Raw genomic sequence first — 19474 nt, 5'->3', positions numbered from 1 at the left:
GAGGAATTTGAGAAATAATAAGCCTCTAACACACCTCAGATATTGTTCTGCCGTTTGTGCATATTATATTTGCATGAAATATCTTGATTTTTAATCCTATTAATGTCAAAATCAGACGGGAAAAATGAGTTCATTTTATTTATATAGAGAAGAGATTACAAGTATTCTTCATCATCGTCATTACCTACATAGGAAGTAGTTCCAATTTTACCCCTATTCCATAAATCCGGTTACGACCCCATTCTTTTTCATACTTTCCTAAGTCTATGCTATAATTAACTGGCTACTGAATTCATACATATTGTTATATTATGAATAAGCGTATGGTGGCGAGAAGGAACCAGACAAACAATATGTATTCAAATTTTAAATGATTGATTTTTCAATCGTTTATTTATAAAAACAAACTTAACGAGAAAGCAAAACAAAGTGTTCAAAGTTCGTAAGGATGTGAGAATGTTCAAGAAAGAAGATTTTTATTGTAAAGTTAATGTTTCTACTTCTTAGGAGAGAAAAGTCGGGCGCTAATTTGAAATTGTGATGAAATAAGAAGTAAAAATGTTAATTCTCTCTGTTGGTGTTTCCACGTGGAGAAATTGATGGATGATGCACGCGTGAAAGTGGATTTAATGTCGGGGGTGGAGGGGGAATCCGACGGAGCCGATAATTATCCCACACTGGTCGACTTGCTGTGACTCTGGGCGACTGACTTTTTGTCGCGACGGCTAGTGTTTATATAGTGGTGTCGTGGACGTAGTTGAAGACAAAGGGCAAACTGATAATTAGCTCATATTTTGCTATTTTAATTGTGTTTGTTTATTGTGTCTTAATGCATTGTAGGGAATCGTCTGTTTGGTGTATGTATGCATGTGTTATATCAATTTAAAGCTGAATAAATTGTGAATGTAACCTAGTTTGTGTTTAATTGTTGCAATGTTTTGTGTAATATTTATTTGCCTTAATATGCTGTCTAAGTTGCGTTTACTGCGATACTGTGTTTAACATTTTGGTTTTCTCTTTTGTTGTGCAGCCTTATCTCGCGGTTTCCTTGGTTGAAGTGATGTACGAGCTATTCTATTGATGTGTGTATGTGAGAGAATGGGCTTTGAAATTGATGTGTGTATTTATTGAGTTCATTTGTATTAACTCGACGAACATCTTTGTCTTAGCGTCGCCATTATTGACTGTCGCAGCTGCTGCTGCTTTTATGGTTTATAATGTAAATATAGAGGGATATGCGAATCGGCTACTCTTACCACTTTTCATCTACACAAATAATAATATCTTCCTTGCCGAAATCTGGCTCAGCTGATTGGCTCAGAAGTAGACATTCTTAAATCCTGCTATTCGATTCTTCCATCATTAAACGAACGATTCGCCACTTTAAAACAAGCCGCCATTTTGTTACACATCCATTCATTTCTTTAGAACCTTCTGCTCTACATTTACTACTTACTAATAAGCTACAATAAGTTTACATTTCCGGACATTTCCGCCATTAAAGTAACCCATTCATGCTGTTATTATATCCATTCATCATCTACGGACATTACACAGCTACGTGAAACTGGTTCTCATTCAACTCACTCCCGTCTCCGTTATTTCTACATATTTCTTTTTACTCATGACTTCATTTATTTAGCTGAAACGTAAAACACAATTGATTTGTTACCTTTCCTTTGCTTCGTAATTATTACTCCATTAGGGAGAGAGAGAGACAGAGAGATTGGGAGGGAGGGAGGGATAGTTAGAGATAGAGAGATACAGAAGGTGGGAGAGAGAGATCAGTGTGTTACACTTTTATTTGGGTCACTAATTGATTCACGCGTTATAAGGGTTAATTCGAAACCAATTACAGCGAGAATTAATCGTGGCCAATTCACTAAAAGTGTTTACTTTTTCTTCGCCTCCTTCTCCACTTAGCGTTCCACGTTCTGTGTTTGCGCCTTGGAACTGCCAGTATTTTTTTTTAAACTTTTTTTGTTTGCTGAACACGTTACTAGATGCTATTTGCACTTTTCCATATAGAAGTTGCTTAATTTTAAAACTTTTTTTTGCACTTGTAGGCTCGCAAGGCCAATAACTAATATCAAACGCTTTGCTTCTATTTATAAACCCACGTAGGTCACAAACCAAAATATAATTGTAGTTTAATTTTATATATATTTGAAAGATACACGAGTGTAATTTAGATATTTTAATTATTTGTAAACGCAAATACGTCACAAACCTAATTAATTTGCTGTGAAATATATTTCTGTCATTATACATAAAATGACTAACCCCTCCTTCATGCAGAAAAAAGGGTGTTTATTTGGAAAACCGTTCTTAACACAAAGAGATTGGTTGATTCCATTTTGAAAGCCGTTCTAAACGTTATGAGGTCGCTGGTTTGGCTAATTGATGTATCATCCTTATTGATTAAACGAATAAATCTGTATACATTGGTATATACTTTTATATTGTCGTTTTCTTATTTTATTGATACGCTAAATAAGCCCAAAACAATTTGTCAATTTGTCAATTATCCCAATAAGTCTCCTTTTAAAGAATCGATCTCATTCTTATCCTTATAACTTCCCTATATATATCAATAATATATATATATATATATATATATATATATATATATATATATTACCACACACACATATATATGTATATGTGTGTATATATATATGTATATATATATATATATATATATATATGTTCATGTCAACCCAGCGTTGCCTGAAGTTCTGTTTGAAACACACCGGTATACTAATCATTTTCATCATGGGCAACGTTGATACCCCTACAACAAAAATTAAAGAACGGATGAAAATATGTAAATGTAATCGCCCAAAAAAGAACTATGTGATACCCTCTCCACCAGATATTTCGGCAGAAGGGCTACAAAGAGAAGAAACTATTCTCCGGATATTCCGTACTGGAAAGATCCCCCCCAAGAAAAGATAATTAAAAATAAATCATTACAACTTTTGTTTCAATAAAAATAGCAGTGAATACCCGTGCGATCGCAAAAAAAAGAAAAAAAAAAACTATCAAAAATTAATTCCAAAATCAATTAAATGACATTTTCGGCATTTTATATTTCTAATGTAACCTCCCCCCAGTTGAATTTGTCATATTTTGGAGTACGTTCTGTTTATAAAATTGTTAGGTGAATGGTTTCATAAAAATTAATTACATTTATCGTTATTTTATGTTTCAAATGTAATTCCCGCCCCTCCCCACCACAAAAAAACTAAAAATGTTTATATTTGTCATGTTTTATCCGCCCACCCTCGCGATCGCCAAACTTGAAAAAAGCCTAGAGATGGTATGCCTGGTTCAACGCTTTGTGGCGAAAAAGTGGGTGCTCATTTTACGTTAAATTTATATCGAAAAGTTATCTCCCACGCTATAATGTTAAAGCTTTTTTTTCAAAATTTCTTCTTTCATATTATTTATAAAGACTGCTTGAACGTATTAGGCCACAAAAACACAGTTTTTTTTGTCAATTTCAAGTTGCTTTCTAACTCCCCACCCCCAAAGTTTTAAATGACAACGTTTAATGGTTTTCGGTGGTGCTGAAAACAAATATTACGTTTATATTTGGGACAGATAAGTAGTTTTCATTATATGAAGAAATTACTTTTTCAAAAATTGGAGGATCACTTTCCTATATAAAGTTAACGTAAAATGAGAACTCACTTTCTGGTCACCAAGTAATTTCTTCATATCATAAAATAAATTTAACTGTGATATTCGTTTTCAGCACCCCTGAAAATTGGCGCTGTTCTTTTTTACTAAGAGATGCGTTCATTTTTTCATCTCATAATTTAGGACGTAATTATGTTGTTAGTAAGTTTACAAAACCATACTTTTGTTTTTTTGTTCTTTTTCATTATACAACTTGTATAGTTGTGAACAGGTGCCTCTGCAGTTTAATATTTCACAAAAATTCTGTTTACACTTGGAGGCGCTTAAGTAAACTGGAGAAGCACCTGGTAAAAACTATACAAATTCTATAATTAAATATCCACTTCAAAAAAAAAAAATTAAAAACAAAAATATATATTTGTAAACTGCTAGTGTAAACTTACTGACAGCATTATTTACGTCCTAAATTATTAAAAATAAACGAATCTCGGTTTTCGATGGTGCTGAAAACAGATATCACAGTTAAATGTGTTTTATGATATGAAGAAATTATTAGGTGGTTAGAAAGTGGGTGCCAATTTTATGTTAAATTTATATAGGAAAATGACTGATCCCCCACTTTTTGGAAAAGTAATTTTTAATATCATGAAAACTACTTATCTGCCCCAAATTTAAAGGTGATCCTCGTTTTCAGCACCATCGAACACCATTAAAAGTCGTCATTTTCAAGTTTTTTGAGGAGTTGGAAAGAAACTTTACATTGGCCATTTTTTCTAGGGGTTTAACGACGCTGGGTCACGTCGTAAAAATTGACCATTTTTAATTTACGATGTTAAATAAATTATAAAGAAAATCTGTTTCGCAGGCAATTAAACACACTTGCTATGGTATAATTATTATAAAAAATCCTGGGCAACATCGATTAAATTTATGAACAAAAAACAAAAACAGCAGGGGATGATAGATTTTGTTCACATGTGTCTCTGACTAACTCTGCCCTCGTGAGGATGCAAGTAAATTAGGACAGTAGTTTTAATTATTTTTCTCTATGAAATAAAAAAGGTTACTTAAAAATTAAGAACATGCAAAAAACATTTCCTCCAAATTAAAAATAAAAATAATAATTCAGCTTAGAATAATATTTCGAAATGAAAACAAAAACAGGAAATATTTAATAACGTGCTCCGTTTAAAACATTTTTTCAATTAAACTATCACAGTTATTTCCCCGTTTTGGTTTTCTGAGTTTTGGTTTGAAAATAAAACGGTTTCAGATTTCAGATAAAATAAGTTAAATGAAATCTAACTTGAAATTTAAATAAACTAAATAATAATAAAAAAAGAAGCTATTATAGCGAATAAGTAATGTCATCGAGGTGATTATTTAAATAGATTTCATTCAATGTAATATGTTAATGACCGGAACTCAATAATGTAAAAGTGGTTTGAAGAATGCTATATATTGAAAGCCCGTATACAAGTATCCTATTTGACAGAAGTATCCTAACATAGCCATTAATATTTTTTGACCAGGAGAGGTGTACACACATATGACCTTTATATTTCGTTGGTCATTGGGAGTTATACACGCACACACGCACACACACACACACACACACGCGAACGCTACTACTTTATATATATATATATATATATATTGTGTACAGTTATAATATTGGCTGAAGAGAGCTTGATAAGGATACCTTAAACGGGCCTTATTATCGGGCTTGAAACCGACAGTACCAATGATCTGTCTCAACTAACAACTTTCTGTACACAAAATATAAATACGCTCTTAAAATTTGGATTTTCCTTTTAATTGAGCACTCTGCTGGAATTCTTTTTCCAAAAAATCTAATCGTATATATATATATATATATATATATATATATATATATATATATATATATATATATATATATATAATAATAATAAACTTACGTTCTTTGCCGCTATAGCAAAACTTACTGCAATTAAAAAACATCCGTAATATATATAACATAATAATTTGACTTATTATTATAACACAATACAATATTGACGAAAGTACAATATTGGGGCATTTAATTTTCTATTTTTCTCATTATATAAAAAGTCGAAATTTAGAAAACAATATTTGGTGTGGTCCTTGATTCTATCATACGTCAACTACCAGGAACTGTTCAAACCCGTGATTTCGACATCGATCATTTCTGATCGCCAGTTGTTATTTTTCACGATTTGCAATTTTATCTTGACATGCCTTTATCATCAAGTGAAACACGTTCAGATTGCCAATATTTTATCGTCTAATTTTGTTGGCCGAGAAAGCTGCCACAAGGAAAATAAAAACCGTTAAAACGAAAATATAACCAGTATTTTATTTTTGTAGATTGATTTAAAATATAAAGATATTTAAACATTTTTTGGATTTTAATGAATTTTTATAGCCTTTAGATATTGATATTAAAACACGTTTTTCTTCATTTTTGTGGGGGTTCTTTCCTGCATAGCAACATGCCTGATGATAGAATCAAGATCAATGATAAGAATTCTGGATTACTCCAAACCGCATTAACAAAAAGGCAGGGATTTATCGAGTCAAATCAACATGAAATAAAAATGTATATAGCATGGTCATTTCATTATTCGTACGGAGAGTATAACAAAAGCAATACTTTTTAAATATATTGAGCATATCATTAATTACTTTTTAAATATAGTGAGCATATCATTAATTGTATGCCACGTCCTATTAATTTGTAATATATTTATTGTAAAAAAACTTTTATTTAACCAAAATATCTACATTGTACTAAGACATAAGGGACTAGTGTGATCAAGGGCTACATTTATAGGAGGCAACCCAAGTGAAGAGCTGTGCAGCAAGATATTTGTTCACTTTACATTTTTTTTCATGTTGGTCCAATCGAGGACACTGGGAGAATAGAGAGAATTTTAAAAGCATAATTTCTAAGAAATATCGCTAATAATATTGTTAATTTTTCTGGCATCTGGAGACCTCCAGAATAAAGGGGATAATTTTTAGCAGTTACCGAAACGGAACAGGAGTATTTGCGTTAAGAGGGCACAAATTAATTTCGTTGGAACACATATTACGGTAGTAATTGTCCATATCACCGGCACTGATGAGTTGTGATGCAACGAAACAGGACTGTATGTCGATGACCACAAATATATTTTAAGCCCCCCCTCCCTCTTTGGGTAGAGCACTGTCGTAAATAATCTCACCCGCTACTTAATTGGCTGAAAATGCGAAGCTCGTTGTTTGTTTGTTTACGAACTAGCGATATGAGCACTATAAAAGTGGTGGCGGGTGTCTATTTAAATAGACATTCCGACGAGTTATTTACGGGCGTCGATTCCACGGTCGAGTGAGAGAACTGCCGACCGTATACACGACGGTCCTAGGTTTAATCCTTGGCTTGGGAGAGATGCTAGTCTAACGGCACTGATGAGTTGTGATACAACGAAACAGGACTGCAGATCGATGACTACATATATATATATATATATATATATATATATATATATATATATATATATATAAAATATATTTTAGTCATCGACATACAGACCTGTTTCGTTGTTTCACAACTCATCAGTGCCGCTAGACTAACACCTCTCCCAAGCCGAGGATCGAACCTAGAACCGTCGTGATGACAGTCGGCAGTTCTACCCCCTGACTACGGAATCGGTGGCCGAAATTAAACTGTCCGAATGCGTATTTAAATAAACATCCGTCCGCTACTCGTAGAAGGCTCAAACGTTTTGTTTGTAAACAAATTGCGAGCTTCGCATTATTTCAGCTAAATTAAGTAGCGAGTAAGATAATTTACGAGAGTGCTCTACCGAAGAGGGGAGCTTTATAAAATATATTTTAGTCATCGACATACAGACCTGTTTCGTTGTTTCACAACTCATCAGTGCCGCTAGACTAACACCTCTCCCAAGCCGAGGATCGAACCTAGAACCGTCGTGATGACAGTCGGCAGTCCTACCCCCTGACTACGGAATCGGTGGCCGAAATTAAACTGTCCGAATGCGTATTTAAATAAACATCCGTCCGCTACTCGTAGGAGGCTCAAACGGTTTGTTTGTAAACAAATTGCGAGCTTCGCATTATTTCAGCTAAATTAAGTAGCGAGTAAGATAATTTACGAGAGTGCTCTACCGAAGAGGGGAGCTTTATAAAATATATTTTAGTCATCGACATACAGACCTGTTTCGTTGTTTCACAACTCATCAGTGCCGCTAGACTAACACCTCTCCCAAGCCGAGGATCGAACCTAGAACCGTCGTGATGACAGTCGGCAGTCCTACCCCCTGACTACGGAATCGGTGGCCGAAATTAAACTGTCCGAATGCGTATTTAAATAAACATCCGTCCGCTACTCGTAGAAGGCTCAAACGTTTTGTTTGTAAACAAATTGCGAGCTTCGCATTATTTCAGCTAAATTAAGTAGCGAGTAAGATAATTTACGAGAGTGCTCTACCGAAGAGGGGAGCTTTATAAAATATATTTTAGTCATCGACATACAGACCTGTTTCGTTGTTTCACAACTCATCAGTGCCGCTAGACTAACACCTCTCCCAAGCCGAGGATCGCACCTAGAACCGTCGTGATGACAGTCGGCAGTCCTACCCCCTGACTACGGAATCGGTGGCCGAAATTAAACTGTCCGAATGCGTATTTAAATAAACATCCGTCCGTTACTCGTAGGAGGCTCAAACGGTTTGTTTGTAAACAAATTGCGAGCTTCGCATTATTTCAGCTAAATTAAGTAGCGAGTAAGATAATTTACGAGAGTGCTCTACCGAAGAGGGGAGCTTTATAAAATATATTTTAGTCATCGACATACAGACCTGTTTCGTTGTTTCACAACTCATCAGTGCCGCTAGACTAACACCTCTCCCAAGCCGAGGATCGAACCTAGAACCGTCGTGATGACAGTCGGCAGTCCTACCCCCTGACTACGGAATCGGTGGCCGAAATTAAACTGTCCGAATGCGTATTTAAATAAACATCCGTCCGCTACTCGTAGGAGGCTCAAACGGTTTGTTTGTAAACAAATTGCGAGCTTCGCATTATTTCAGCTAAATTAAGTAGCGAGTAAGATAATTTACGAGAGTGCTCTACCGAAGAGGGGAGCTTTATAAAATATATTTTAGTCATCGACATACAGACCTGTTTCGTTGTTTCACAACTCATCAGTGCCGCTAGACTAACACCTCTCCCAAGCCGAGGATCGAACCTAGAACCGTCGTGATGACAGTCGGCAGTCCTACCCCCTGACTACGGAATCGGTGGCCGAAATTAAACTGTCCGAATGCGTATTTAAATAAACATCCGTCCGCTACTCGTAGAGGGCTCAAACGTTTTGTTTGTAAACAAATTGCGAGCTTCGCATTATTTCAGCTAAATTAAGTAGCGAGTAAGATAATTTACGAGAGTGCTCTACCGAAGAGGGGAGCTTTATAAAATATATTTTAGTCATCGACATACAGACCTGTTTCGTTGTTTCACAACTCATCAGTGCCGCTAGACTAACACCTCTCCCAAGCCGAGGATCGAACCTAGAACCGCTGTGATGACAGTCGGCAGTCCTACCCCCTGACTACGGAATCGGTGGCCGAAATTAAACTGTCCGAATGCGTATTTAAATAAACATCCGTCCGCTACTCGTAGAAGGCTCAAACGTTTTGTTTGTAAACAAATTGCGAGCTTCGCATTATTTCAGCTAAATTAAGTAGCGAGTAAGATAATTTACGAGAGTGCTCTACCGAAGAGGGGAGCTTTATAAAATATATTTTAGTCATCGACATACAGACCTGTTTCGTTGTTTCACAACTCATCAGTGCCGCTAGACTAACACCTCTCCCAAGCCGAGGATCGAACCTAGAACCGTCGTGATGACAGTCGGCAGTCCTACCCCCTGACTACGGAATCGGTGGCCGAAATTAAACTGTCCGAATGCGTATTTAAATAAACATCCGTCCGCTACTCGTAGGAGGCTCAAACGGTTTGTTTGTAAACAAATTGCGAGCTTCGCATTATTTCAGCTAAATTAAGTAGCGAGTAAGATAATTTACGAGAGTGCTCTACCGAAGAGGGGAGCTTTATAAAATATATTTTAGTCATCGACATACAGACCTGTTTCGTTGTTTCACAACTCATCAATGCCGCTAGACTAACACCTCTCCCAAGCCGAGGATCGAACCTAGAACCGTCGTGATTACAGTCGGCAGTCCTACCCCCTGACTACGGAATCGGTGGCCGAAATTAAACTGTCCGAATGCGTATTTAAATAAACATCCGTCCGCTACTCGTAGGAGGCTCAAACGGTTTGTTTGTAAACAAATTGCGAGCTTCGCATTATTTTAGCTAAATTAAGTAGCGAGTAAGATAATTTACGAGAGTGCTCTACCGAAGAGGGAAGCTTTATAAAATATATTTTAGTCATCGACATACAGACCTGTTTCGTTGTTTCACAACTCATCAGTGCCGCTAGACTAACACCTCTCCCAAGCCGAGGATCGAACCTAGAACCGTCGTGATGACAGTCGGCAGTCCTACCCCCTGACTACGGAATCGGTGGCCGAAATTAAACTGTCCGAATGCGTATTTAAATAAACATCCGTCCGCTACTCGTAGAAGGCTCAAACGTTTTGTTTGTAAACAAATTGCGAGCTTCGCATTATTTCAGCTAAATTAAGTAGCGAGTAAGATAATTTACGAGAGTGCTCTACCGAAGAGGGGAGCTTTATAAAATATATTTTAGTCATCGACATACAGACCTGTTTCGTTGTTTCACAACTCATCAGTGCCGCTAGACTAACACCTCTCCCAAGCCGAGGATCGAACCTAGAACCGTCGTGATGACAGTCGGCAGTCCTACCCCCTGACTACGGAATCGGTGGCCGAAATTAAACTGTCCGAATGCGTATTTAAATAAACATCCGTCCGCTACTCGTAGAAGGCTCAAACGTTTTGTTTGTAAACAAATTGCGAGCTTCGCATTATTTCAGCTAAATTAAGTAGCGAGTAAGATAATTTACGAGAGTGCTCTACCGAAGAGGGGAGCTTTATAAAATATATTTTAGTCATCGACATACAGACCTGTTTCGTTGTTTCACAACTCATCAGTGCCGCTAGACTAACACCTCTCCCAAGCCGAGGATCGAACCTAGAACCGTCGTGATTACAGTCGGCAGTCCTACCCCCTTACTACGGAATCGGTGGCCGAAATTAAACTGTCCGAATGCGTATTTAAATAAACATCCGTCCGTTACTCGTAGGAGGCTCAAACGGTTTGTTTGTAAACAAATTGCGAGCTTCGCATTATTTCAGCTAAATTAAGTAGCGAGTAAGATAATTTACGAGAGTGCTCTACCGAAGAGGGGAGCTTTATAAAATATATTTTAGTCATCGACATACAGACCTGTTTCGTTGTTTCACAACTCATCAGTGCCGCTAGACTAACACCTCTCCCAAGCCGAGGATCGAACCTAGAACCGTCGTGATGACAGTCGGCAGTCCTACCCCCTGACTACGGAATCGGTGGCCGAAATTAAACTGTCCGAATGCGTATTTAAATAAACATCCGTCCGCTACTCGTAGAGGGCTCAAACGTTTTGTTTGTAAACAAATTGCGAGCTTCGCATTATTTCAGCTAAATTAAGTAGCGAGTAAGATAATTTACGAGAGTGCTCTACCGAAGAGGGGAGCTTTATAAAATATATTTTAGTCATCGACATACAGACCTGTTTCGTTGTTTCACAACTCATCAGTGCCGCTAGACTAACACCTCTCCCAAGCCGAGGATCGAACCTAGAACCGTCGTGATTACAGTCGGCAGTCCTACCCCCTTACTACGGAATCGGTGGCCGAAATTAAACTGTCCGAATGCGTATTTAAATAAACATCCGTCCGTTACTCGTAGGAGGCTCAAACGGTTTGTTTGTAAACAAATTGCGAGCTTCGCATTATTTCAGCTAAATTAAGTAGCGAGTAAGATAATTTACGAGAGTGCTCTACCGAAGAGGGGAGCTTTATAAAATATATTTTAGTCATCGACATACAGACCTGTTTCGTTGTTTCACAACTCATCAGTGCCGCTAGACTAACACCTCTCCCAAGCCGAGGATCGAACCTAGAACCGTCGTGATGACAGTCGGCAGTCCTACCCCCTGACTACGGAATCGGTGGCCGAAATTAAACTGTCCGAATGCGTATTTAAATAAACATCCGTCCGCTACTCGTAGGAGGCTCAAACGGTTTGTTTGTAAACAAATTGCGAGCTTCGCATTATTTCAGCTAAATTAAGTAGCGAGTAAGATAATTTACGAGAGTGCTCTACCGAAGAGGGGAGCTTTATAAAATATATTTTAGTCATCGACATACAGACCTGTTTCGTTGTTTCACAACTCATCAGTGCCGCTAGACTAACACCTCTCCCAAGCCGAGGATCGAACCTAGAACCGTCGTGATGACAGTCGGCAGTCCTACCCCCTGACTACGGAATCGGTGGCCGAAATTAAACTGTCCGAATGCGTATTTAAATAAACATCCGTCCGCTACTCGTAGAGGGCTCAAACGTTTTGTTTGTAAACAAATTGCGAGCTTCGCATTATTTCAGCTAAATTAAGTAGCGAGTAAGATAATTTACGAGAGTGCTCTACCGAAGAGGGGAGCTTTATAAAATATATTTTAGTCATCGACATACAGACCTGTTTCGTTGTTTCACAACTCATCAGTGCCGCTAGACTAACACCTCTCCCAAGCCGAGGATCGAACCTAGAACCGCTGTGATGACAGTCGGCAGTCCTACCCCCTGACTACGGAATCGGTGGCCGAAATTAAACTGTCCGAATGCGTATTTAAATAAACATCCGTCCGCTACTCGTAGAGGGCTCAAACGTTTTGTTTGTAAACAAATTGCGAGCTTCGCATTATTTCAGCTAAATTAAGTAGCGAGTAAGATAATTTACGAGAGTTCTCTACCGAAGAGGGGAGCTTTATAAAATATATTTTAGTCATCGACATACAGACCTGTTTCGTTGTTTCTCAACTCATCAGTGCCGCTAGACTAACACCTCTCCCAAGCCGAGGATCGAACCTAGAACCGTCGTGATGACAGTCGGCAGTCCTACCCCCTGACTACGGAATCGGTGGCCGAAATTAAACTGTCCGAATGCGTATTTAAATAAACATCCGTCCGCTACTCGTAGAAGGCTCAAACGTTTTGTTTGTAAACAAATTGCGAGCTTCGCATTATTTCAACTAAATTAAGTAGCGAGTAAGATAATTTACGAGAGTGCTCTACCGAAGAGGGGAGCTTTATAAAATATATTTTAGTCATCGACATACAGACCTGTTTCGTTGTTTCACAACTCATCAGTGCCGCTAGACTAACACCTCTCCCAAGCCGAGGATCGAACCTAGAACCGTCGTGATGACAGTCGGCAGTCCTACCCCCTGACTACGGAATCGGTGACCGAAATTAAACTGTCCGAATGCGTATTTAAATAAACATCCGTCCGCTACTCGTAGAGGGCTCAAACGTTTTGTTTGTAAACAAATTGCGAGCTTCGCATTATTTCAGCTAAATTAAGTAGCGAGTAAGATAATTTACGAAAGTGCTCTACCGAAGAGGGGACTTTTATAAAATATATATATATATATATATATATATATATATATATATATATATATTGCTTTATAAAATATATATATATATATATATATATATATATATATATTTATATATATTGTGTATATAGGGCACAATCACGTTGACACATATTAGTTCTCCCCAAATCACCGAAGTTAAGTGACATTGAGCCTGGCCAGTACAAGATGGGTGACCATTTGAGATGGCGAGACGCTGTATGTACCGCGAAGTAAAATATCAGATTGGGAAACTGGCACGTCTATTCTTCTCTCGACGGTTATTGGACCTCTCTTAAGCCGTGGTAGGCAACCCATCTAGTGAGGGCGTCACAATAAAAAAAATACCGTTGATACCTCTAGCGAAGCATCAAGAATTACACTACAAACTCGTGTAGTGGGTTCCATCTCGGCTGCGGACACATGTTATGTTGTAGTATTTGTCCAGCAAAAACAGGGTCGCAACATTGTAGCGATAGGACAGCGACAGGAACTTGGTATGCAGTACAAAACCTATTAGCTAAGAGATTGTGTGATGGGTAAGAAGTTTCCTAGTCCGAGACCACTTGCAGCCGAGTTGATTGTATCTTTAATGTATTTATTCAAATTTATGTTGTTAGACTGAGGAGTTTGAATATTAGTAGTTTGAAAGGTTAATTATAATTTTGAGGAAAGAAACTTTGTTTTAGTGAAATCTGAGGTAATAAATACAAGTACATCCAGGACTTTCCTTCTGCATTATTATGATTGGCTCGTTAATCCATAAATACCGGCTGGTAGGGGCATTCTTGGAGAGACGTTGAAAGGTACAGAAGCCTCACACTACGAACTCTGCTGTTTCTACGATATTCGTCCATATTGCGGCATACAAGATTTATTACTCGAACTAAAGCTAGACGGTTCAACTACTTAAAAGATATATATTCCTTCTTAAAGATCATATCAGAATAAATGTAACTTAACTTTTTGACCCGTACTGCGACAAAATGGATGTCAGATTCTAAAGATTTAGTCTTTGATATTCGTGTGTTCAATTTGCCGAATATTGAGAATAAATCGTGATGTAAGCAGCAAATAAACTAGTGTTGAACGAGATTACATCATGAAGGTTGGCTTCAAAATAGTCATTGATGTATTATCTTCTTCTCTTCTCTTCTCTATATAAATAAAATGAACTCATTTTTTCCCGTCTGATTTTGACATTAATAGGATTAAAAATCAAGATATTTCATGCAAATATAATATGCACAAACGGCAGAACAAAATCTGAGGTGTGTTATAGGCTTATTATTTCTCAAATTCCTCGATAATCTTAGATTTCTATACTTTTTCTGCTGAGAAGTCACGGCCAAAATCGGTTAAGATCAATGGAAGTGGTAAAATATTTTCTTTCTAATAAATTCCTCCTCCCCCTGCCACCACTTAACACCGTTTGGGGATCGTTCACAAGGAACAGTTGAGAAGAGAACACCGGTTTGGCTTCGTAGTTCTTTCATGTAAAGTTATTTAAAATCACTAAACTAAGCTGCAGTGCTCTGTGGCGTAGTGGTTAGCGTGCTGGACAATTCACATTATATTTTCACGTTCGCGCCGACCTACCGTAGTCGTTTTTTTTTTTTTTTCCTAAACAACTGGGATGGACTTTTCTTGGTGGCCGAACTGTTAACGTTGCAGATGTTTTTTTTTTCACACTTTATTTTCCTACTTTTACTCATGACTCCGGGTTTGATCCTTCCTACTTACCTACCATAACATTTTTAACCCCCCCCCCCGTCCCGGAAACAAACACTCGGGCAACGCCAGGTACCCCCGCTAGTTAATCATATAGTTGAATCCCCTTTATATTTGTGAATTTCTCAGTCATAAGTCTGCTTTTACAAGTTCGAAGTCTGTAATATAAGAATTTTGTTTGTATCTTCTGGATTTAAACTGTATTTTATCTTGTTTATAAATAATCAAAAGCTTTCGTGAAATGTATAATGGATATTTAGCTCTGTAAAGCAAGTTTTTCTTCTTGCCATCTAATTACCCACCTGGAACCAAAGGCTTTAATATGCGTATGAATTTCGGATTGCAATTTTTTTAACGTTATTTTATTTTATGTGTTTTTGCTTTGAATATCTCGCATAGCGATTAAGGATAGTTTTGGTTAATGAAATAATAACTTCATTGTGTCTGCATTTGCTGATGGGCGAGATGTTGCTAAAGGTCATGAATTTAGTGCTTGTTTCTGAATTTCTAAGTTAGTTACATGATAAACACGTGATTTTTATTTTTCTATTTCATTATTTTACTCATATTAATAAGTCTCGTTTGATATTTATGCATTGTCAAGCAATAAGTTGGTTTTAGAAATTCAAGAATACAATGTGAGGATTTATATAGTATTCCTGACATTAATACGAGGAAGGTTACAAAAGTAATGCCTCTTAGTTTTTATCACGCCCGAATGGATCAGAAAGGGTTGTAAATTGCATTGTTATGATGACTTTACTTATGCATTCATGATATTGACGAGGTGAAAGAAAGCAAGAATGTGCTGCTGCCATTGTGCACAGAAATCACTTTTTCATAGCTACCAACGTAATAGATGTAGCGAGACTAAAGTTGCTTTCAGGACTGCCAGCAACCACTGTAAAAGAGTAATAAAACATGCAAGAGAGCTATATGCTCAGTCCGTTAAATCCAAAGTAGCTGAGAAGCGGCTTGGTTCCCTCCAGTTTTGGTACATAGCAAACAGGATCCTGAACAGAAGTGTGCGTTCTATCCCAACGATCATCAATGGACCTGAGGTCATCTCGTCAGCATCAGACAAGGCAAAACAATTTGCCAAGAACTTTGCAGCTAATTCTACTCTATGCGACGAAGGCCATCAAGTCCCTCCCCGTATTTCCTCCTATAACAGACAACAAGCTATGCAACATACAAATGACTGTGCGTGAAGTTGCCAAGCTAATCAAGAACCTTGATTCCAGTCACGCAACTGGCCCTGACGGCATTCCAATTATAGTGTTGACATCTATGCTGATGACACGACCAACTATGGCAACAAAGCAAAGGCGGTAAATGACAAAATTCTCTCTGATTCTCTCTTCTCTCGGGTGTTTCTCGTGAAAGATTGGCGCTCAGACAAGCACTTGCCATGGAAATAACGATGAAACAACGACAGGATCGCAATGTGTCTTCTTTGCGAAAGAGGCTGCAGGGAAGAGAAAAGGGCATCCCCCACTAAACTACGAAGTCTATTTTGTACTCTGTCAAGGCAGGATAGGCTCTTTTTAGCAGCTCCTGACCAGATATGGCAGAAATACTCCATCCTTGGACGTACTTGGCTTTTATGCAGATAGAGAAGTGCATCAGTAGTGAGGTATCTTCTGGAGCGGTAGAAGAATCCCACCATTTTCCCAGCGTCCTTGGCAGACCTGATGTACGTGTTCCATTTCAGATAAGGACTAAAGGTCAAACCCAAAAGCTTGTCAAAACATAGAGTCTCCCCAAGACGAGAACAATCCATTTCAGTTGATGCCATATGGGGTCCAGAGTGTTGATGATGCAAAGATAGAAACTTGGTTTTGGATGCATTAAAAGTAACCAGCTACCTCTTCCCCCACTGAACCACGCGCTCAAGATCAGAAGAGAGAGAATTAAAGAGAACTTGTCATTTACGGCCTTTGATGTGTTGCCATAGATGGTCGTGTAATCAGCATAGATGTCAACGAATGATTTAAGTATGTGTTTTGGGAGATCCTTGATGTAGATCAAGAAAAGAGTTGAGCCCAGGATAGAGCCTTGAGGGACTCCAGCATTAATACTGTGGGCCTCTGTTTTCTGCCCATCAACCACTACTCTTATGAACCTATCGGAGAGAAATGATTTAATGATTGAGAAAACATTACCAGTGATACCGTAGCTTGAAAATCTTGTGAAGTAGGCCCTTATGCCATATCTTATCGAAGGCCTTCTATATGTCAAGAGCAATTGCCCTGGAAAGGAAGCCTTTGTCAAGAGATTCACTAATCCTATGAGATATAACTGTTAGCACATCTGCTGTAGATCTTGCAGAGCGGAAACCATATTGCATGTCATTAAAAAAGTTGTTTCTGCTGAGGTGTTGACTACTTCTTTATTTAATATGGATTCCAACAACTTACTCATGACACCGAGGAGACTTATTGGTCTGTATTGAGAGGGAGATGACTTTTCACCTGAATTCTTAAATACAGGGCATACTGATGAGGTTTTCCAGGGTGTTGGAAAGCACTTCCCCTTAAGGCAACGTTTAAACAGTTTCGTAAGTATGGGGGCAAGTTCTGGTTGGAGCTTTTTCAGCTATTGCACTGAACACGTCCAGATACCTATAAATATACTATCAAACCATGTATTAAGTGTTATTATCATATTTGAGATGGTGAATCTTTGACTCTTCTTGATAAGATGCAGTAATGTATCTGTAATTTTACTTGGCTCACTCTTTCTTCTTCTCAGCAACAATTCAACAACGGACATGATGTTCTATTATCAGTCTCTTCTATAAATGTTATTATACCATGGGTTCTTTAGAATTGTCTGATATATTCTTTATTAATTCTAGCTCGTTTGACCCGTTGTTCTAGTGGCCTCCATCAATTTGCTTTTTGATACCTTATTGTAAGACAATTCTCTTATCCAAGAACCGCTTGTGGAACTATCTAAGACCAATAGGCATCTCTTTTCTTTGAGCTAATCATCTTTCGATTTTGTTAGCTCCTTACATAAAGTAGCTTCATGTGTTGTCTAGAGCTATTGTTAGTCTCAGTCTCTTCTATAAATAGTATTATGGCCTGTGTTCTTCAGAATTGTCGTATATAAGCCCTACTTCTTTGTTCCAGCTTTTTTGGCTCGTCGGCATAGTTTTCACACGTAATTCGATGTTTCGATACGACATTGTAATAGAGCTTCCTATACTAGTAACTTCTTTTCAACAACCGCATTATTGTGAAACTCTATTTCTTCTGGCTGTTTCTCTCTACCTATAGAATTGGTCATTTCATGACTAAGCATCTTTCGTTTTTGTAAGCAGCTTATATAAAGTGGCTTCATGACTTGTCTGGATGTGATTTCTATAAAAAATAATACGTCGCAAAACAGACAAAACGAAAGTAAATATTTGTTACTTACTCTTTGAAATATCTTTCAGCGGATGTGTTGATTCCGTGCCCGCCTGCCTGAATTTCCACCTTGGAACGGATGCTATAGTACCAGTATAAATTATAGAGGCCGACCATGAAGGCAAGAATAACGACGCATATAATCACTGCAAATTTTAAGATATCCTGAAAAAAAGAACAGTGAAAAAAAAAGTAAAGTGCGTGAAAATATAGGAAGAAAGCGACAGAATTCAATTTAATTATATATTCAGAAAACATTGACTGCATGAACATACTCACATATGTCTAAAACAGTGTAAACATATATATATATATATGTATATATATATATGTATATATATGTGTGTGTGTGTGTGTGCATGAACGCACATATGCACATGTGCTGATGAAGAGATTTTATATATATATATATATATATATATATATACACACACAAACAGCGATGAAGCGATTATATATATATATATATATATATATATATATATATATATATATATATATACCCACTAATAAATAAATTATACACACACGCATACACAATAATAAGATCATATATATTATACACTCGTGCTGATAAAATTATCATAAATAAACTTGTTATCGCCTCTAAAATCAGCAATACACTTGATGTTTAAAATTCTTTGATTATCTAAATATATAAAGTATTAGCATTCGTGTGTGTGTTTGACTGTGTGTACAACTCCCTATGAACAAAGAAATAGGAAGTGTATATAGTGTGTGTACACCTCACCTGGTCAAGAAATATTAACGCTCTATGATAGGATACTTCTGTCAAAGGAGACAGTATTTATTTGCTTCCCCACTGAGCAAATTAGGCACAAGGCAGTTTTTTAATGTGGAGAGAGAGGGAGGGGGGAGGGAAAGGGGGATCCTGCTCCCGAGAGGTGGGAAATGGGAGCTGGATAGTAACTGTGGTCGTAGGGTGATCCCTACTTTGACCAAGTTCAGATATGTGGGGTTACCCCCACATATGGTCTTTGCTAGTCATAGCT

At 37.4% G+C, this 19474-nt stretch overlaps 1 protein-coding gene across 1 annotated transcript in view; it reads right to left on the bottom strand.

Moving 5' to 3' along the window:
- The window catches only part of LOC145278789 (short transient receptor potential channel 7-like), a 570160-nt gene that overhangs the window by 88002 nt on the left and 462684 nt on the right, over positions 1 to 19474 (bottom strand). Inside the window, exon 11 of the mRNA XM_080130690.1 lies at positions 18472 to 18626. Coding sequence (XP_079986816.1) covers positions 18472 to 18626 — 155 coding nt within the window. The remainder of the gene's footprint in view (positions 1 to 18471; positions 18627 to 19474) is intronic.

Source organism: Euprymna scolopes, chromosome 1 (assembly GCF_053919585.1).
Source record: "Euprymna scolopes isolate OS-2025 chromosome 1, ASM5391958v1, whole genome shotgun sequence".
NCBI classification, from domain to species: Eukaryota; Metazoa; Mollusca; class Cephalopoda; order Sepiida; family Sepiolidae; genus Euprymna; species Euprymna scolopes.
This window is presented reverse-complemented; position numbering and strand designations above follow the sequence as displayed.